Source organism: Nanorana parkeri, unplaced genomic scaffold (assembly GCF_000935625.1).
Source record: "Nanorana parkeri isolate BGI_ZX_2015 unplaced genomic scaffold, ASM93562v1 scaffold800, whole genome shotgun sequence".
In the NCBI taxonomy this organism is placed as follows: domain Eukaryota; kingdom Metazoa; phylum Chordata; class Amphibia; order Anura; family Dicroglossidae; genus Nanorana; species Nanorana parkeri.
The window spans coordinates 789,767-794,575 of record NW_017307068.1 but is presented as its reverse complement, the minus strand read 5'-3'; the positions used below and the strand labels follow the sequence as shown (position 1 = coordinate 794,575).

Sequence of the window (4,809 nt, the reverse complement as noted above, 5' to 3'; positions counted from 1 at the left end):
CAGGCCCTGAAATTTACTAGCCAGGCCTTAAGAGTTACTCGCCACAAGTTGCCCCACCTTACCCTTACCCTGCCCCGACCTTAACTCCGCCAGGTCAGCGGTGTGACGCAGAGTACAGAGATCAGTAATAACACAGAGTGCAAAGGTCAGCAGTACAGAGGTCAGTAATGTGACGCACAGTGCAGAAGTCAGTAATGTAACACACAGAAGTCAGGGGTGTAAGGCAGAAAGAACAGGGACTTGCAGTGCACATAGCTGATCTGATTTAGGTGCCCTTTTCCTCTTCCTCACCCGATTTAGGTGCCCTTTTCCTGGTGCTGGTGTGGTGGGTAGTAAAGAGATGAATCCTCCATGTTCACAGCTGAAGCATCCCTTCAGGTCCCACGATGCAAAAACTTTGAGCCGGCCAGTAGCAGATGCAGTCTTCCTCCCAGCCTATGGCAGATGAGGTGGGCGGAGGAAGCTGCAGGTGGCCGGAGTGAAGGGAAGACAGCCGGACGGATTCTTCTCCTCCTCGGCGGCTCTGTAGCTGCAGCGGCTGAGGAGAAGAATCCGTTTGGCTGTCTTCCCTTCATTCCGGCCAGAGAAGAGAGAACTCAAGAGAGCGATCGCCACAAAAGCAGCGCTAGTTTCACCTCCCTCAATTGCGAGGGGGCGAGTAGAAATTTTTAGCCCTGCTTTAAATGTTATATAAAGGATACAAGAATACCATCTCCTCTGAAGAACAGTTTCATATACTAACTACCACTTTGTTCTGACGGTGAAGACTGTGCATTCTTGATTCAAGATTTAAACCTTTTTTTTCCCCCTTTCCCAATAACAATAATCAAATAAAACAGCAAGATTTGATGGCCGGGTTCACACGTTTCTGCTATGTTTAAATGGCACTCCAACAGACGAAGCGTCGCAGCTCCCACACGTATGCATTGCAGTGAACTACTATTGTGCCTTGTGCCATTATCTGAACTCTGCTTACGACACATTGGAAAATGTAAAGTCAACCTGTATCATGAAATTTAAAGCAAAGTAATGATGTAGATTTTTAACATGACTGAGTAGTGCCAATACAGAGTTTGACCTGCTTGATGTGCGACTTACAGCTCCAAAATTTTGGTCAACTTTCTAAAAATTGGTATTTGGATAAGGCTAGCCTAGAAGCCCTCATGTAACAGTGCTACCAATAGACTGCTCCTACCAATAGACTGATTAGAGTCTAAAATTTCAAGGCAGTGTGCATGCTTGCCCCATACCTATAAATTTGCCGCAACTGCAGTGGAAAGTAAAGCAGGTTGGCAGGCGTTGAGATGACAGCATTCCTCAAATATGCATGGTTAATACTGCTGATGTACTTTTGGGATTTAAACTGAATAGCAAATAATTCAGCACAACACGCAACTGGAACATATAGTTAAAAATGCAAGTAGAAAACCCCTTTGTGTGCTCCTTGTTGCAGATTAGAGGCCATCTCCCTGTTCAGAATGCCTTCTAATTGGCTGTTTGAAGAGTTTAAATTGGCAGCTCCTTTTTTTTTTGCAGTTTTGGTGGAAGGAGGCAGGAGAGATGTAGCTGCATGAATGGGTGAAGGTCTGCTTTAACTACCTTGAAACTGAATGGGGTATTGGCACTGCTGTACCAGTAAAAGAAAGGAAATGTATAAACGTATGACGAGGTAATTTCATAGAAGCATCAGCTAGAAATAAGGCTCTGTTGGACAGGTTACTCTCAAACAATGCGGTACTTCATATAAAAATAAATAAATACAAGTCTGGATATCAGTGACTATAACTATTTAAGTTTATTTAAGTTGTAAACAATGAACTGGTACTGCAGGGGTCCCCACAATTTTTTGTGTTGAGATCTACTTTTCAAATGACGAGCTACATGAGATCTACCAACGGAAAAAAAAAACCTCACTCGCTCTCTCTCTCCTGGCTGTCTTTCCTCATTTTTTCTCCTGGCTGTCTCTCTTCGCTCTCTCCCCTGGCTGCCTCTCCTCATTTTTTTCTTCTGGCTGTCTCTCTTCGCTCTCTTGACTGTCTCTCCCCTCTCTCTCCTGGCTGTCATTCCTCATTTTTTCTCCTGGCTGTCTCTCTTCGCTCTCTCCCCTGGCTGCCTCTCCTCATTTTTTTCTTCTGGCTGTCTCTCTTCGCTCTCTTGACTGTCTCTCCCCTCTCTCTCCTGGCTGTCATTCCTCATTTTTTTCTCCTGGCTGTCTCTCTTGACTGTCTCTCTTCGCTCTCTCTCCCCTGACCGTCTCTCCCCCCTCTCTCTCCTGGCTCACCTTGCTGTATTTTGCAAACAGTGCAGTGCAACAGGCTGTGTAAACTAATATTCTTTGATGTAATACATAGCACTTCAAGCACCAGTATCCACCAGAGAGGTGTCAGGGAACTTGGCTCAGCAGACTCGGGCTAATAGGTAATCATGTGTGCACACCTAAATAAATATACCAATATGGAATAAAGGGGCTGCCATTCACACCCTTCGTGATCTACCAGCATCAGCTTTGAGAGCCACTTATAGATCAGGATCTACCTAATGGGCACCCCTGTGGTAATGGAAACATAAAACACTTATTTTAAGAGAGCAAATTTTCCAAAGCTGATGGCAGCTCTTCAAGACTTAGAATGGGAGGGAATATTGTCATTGAAGAACAAAGAACATAAATGAGAATGTTTCAAATCAACTGCTTGCAAACACACTGCAAAATATATTTCCATGGTCAATAATCTTCAGCCCATATAGTGAACTTAAGAGTAAAAAGTTATTCACTTTAAGGCCATTGAAAAGGACAAGAGGGAACTCTGTGTCTGGAGGAAAAAAAGTTTAACCTTGGCATACGGAAAGGTGTCGGCACAGTAAGAGCTGTAAAAATGTTGAATAGGCTACCTCAGCAAGTATTTCTAGCCAGTTCAGCTGATTATTTTTTTTGGAGCTGGATGCTTTTTAAATGCACAGAATATAACTGGATATTAACCAGTAATAATGCCATAGATTTGCTGCTCCAGGTAATATCCAATCACATTAGGGGATTTCCACTGTTGGATCAAATCAGACCATACTTTGTAAGGATTTTTTTTTGCTTTCCTCAACTGTGGGTATAACCATAGAAACCTGGCTTATATTAAACTGAAATCAAAACATTTTGATTTTTTTTATTTGCATGTATGAACGGGGGTGTGAAAAAAAAAAAAAACTTACTTGTCCAGGGACTTAAGCAGGGGCCCAATCTACTTGTGCTGATATAAAAAATAATTTTAACCAAAATCGTATTTAACCGTGTGAAGAAGCGCTTCTCATTGGTCAGTGTGGTCAGGTGACTACACTGACCAAAGAGTGCTCGCAATTTGCGAGCGAAATAAAAAATCCATAGTGCAGGGCTGCACTGGATGGCAGTATGGGGTACAGATAGTACACGCGTACCGGCAGAGGGGAAGGACCGTTTACTGAAAGCGAAGTGGGGGAAGAGAGGAGGCCGGATTTGAGCGGCTAATCCCATTTTCCCAAATTACTTGCACATTGTGTGCGTTAGAGAGCGCTGCAGCCCAGCTACCACACCAGTGGAATGGGGGCAGCATTTAGCTCATACATGCATGCACACACACACACACACACCATGTCCCACACGTGTTTATTCGCATGCAAATGACATTGACATTTCTATATCTCATTGTGGGGGATTTATCAAAGCACTTGACAGTTTTAGCCTCTTAGATCATTTTTTTTTAATGTGCAAATCTGTCTTTTAAACATGTACCCTGTTTCTTCAGAGCTTGCACTACTTTTCCAACTGCACGTGTTTTGCACCTGTGTTCTTCAGAGCCTGCACTACTTTTTCAACTGCATGTTTTTTGCACGTGTTTTCATCTGCACTTGTTCTGGGCTGTCTGAAACTGAAACCTGTCACCTCCAATACAGGAGTTCTAGCACAGAACAGTGCTGGCTCTCCTGTAACAGCTGAGATGGGAAAGCTGCGAGTACAGCTTTCATGTCTCACTGTTATCACGGAGCAGATCGGAGAACGGCGCTCCCAGTTCTTCATCCTGATGTTATTTGCCGTTGCCCAGGGTCCCCCAGAAGAGTGGGGGGACCCCAAAAACCACGGCAGGGAGGGAGGCAGCTGGCGGGAAGGGATGTGGCCGGCAGAGGGGGACAGTACATGGAGGGCAGCCGGCGGGGGCTAGGGACGGAGCAGCAGACTAATTACAAGTGATGTAGGAGTCTGTAAAGCCTCTGAAATCACTTGACCGGCTTCCCCGCTGTACATTTAGCCCCGCTTGCCCACAGCAGGACTAAGGGCCCGCTCACACCAGAAGTAGTGCAGGCTCTGAAGAAAACAGGTGCAAAACACGTGCAGTTGGAAAAGTAGTGCAAGCTCTAAAGAAAACAGGGGCACATGTTAAAAGACAGATTTGCACATAAAAAAATGATCTAAGAGGCTAAAACTGTCGCAACTGCTCTGTTCACCCCATTATGTTTGCAAAAATTATATTTTTCAAAATATTTCCATTATTCCAGAAAATGTGCTTGAATAGAATTAAGCCTCATGGAATATGTCAGACATCAAATACAAAAAGACAGTCAGAGCTTGAGAACATACCTTGAGCTGCCAATCAAAGTCTTGTAGGTATGCTGAGGACATAGCGCACACTTTCTGCAGGAGGGCATCTTTTAATTCAAATTTTCTGCTCTTCATACACTTTAAAATTGCCTCTTGATACTCTGCAGTAAACCCATTAAGTTGATTATCCAACTGGGAAGAAAAAAAAAAAACAAAAAAAAAAAAAAACCTTGGGGAAAAGGGGTGTA

General features: G+C 43.9%; 1 protein-coding gene across 1 annotated transcript in view; it reads right to left on the bottom strand.

Annotated features, from left to right (window-relative positions):
* Positions 1 to 210: 210 nt before the first annotated feature.
* COMMD8 (COMM domain containing 8) overlaps positions 211 to 4,809 on the bottom strand; it is a 7,765-nt gene continuing 3,166 nt past the window's right edge. Inside the window, exons 3-5 of the mRNA XM_018564952.1 lie at positions 4,601 to 4,753; positions 3,982 to 3,983; positions 211 to 274 (exon numbers count right to left, since the gene is read on the bottom strand). Coding sequence (XP_018420454.1) covers positions 211 to 274; positions 3,982 to 3,983; positions 4,601 to 4,753 — 219 coding nt within the window. The remainder of the gene's footprint in view (positions 275 to 3,981; positions 3,984 to 4,600; positions 4,754 to 4,809) is intronic.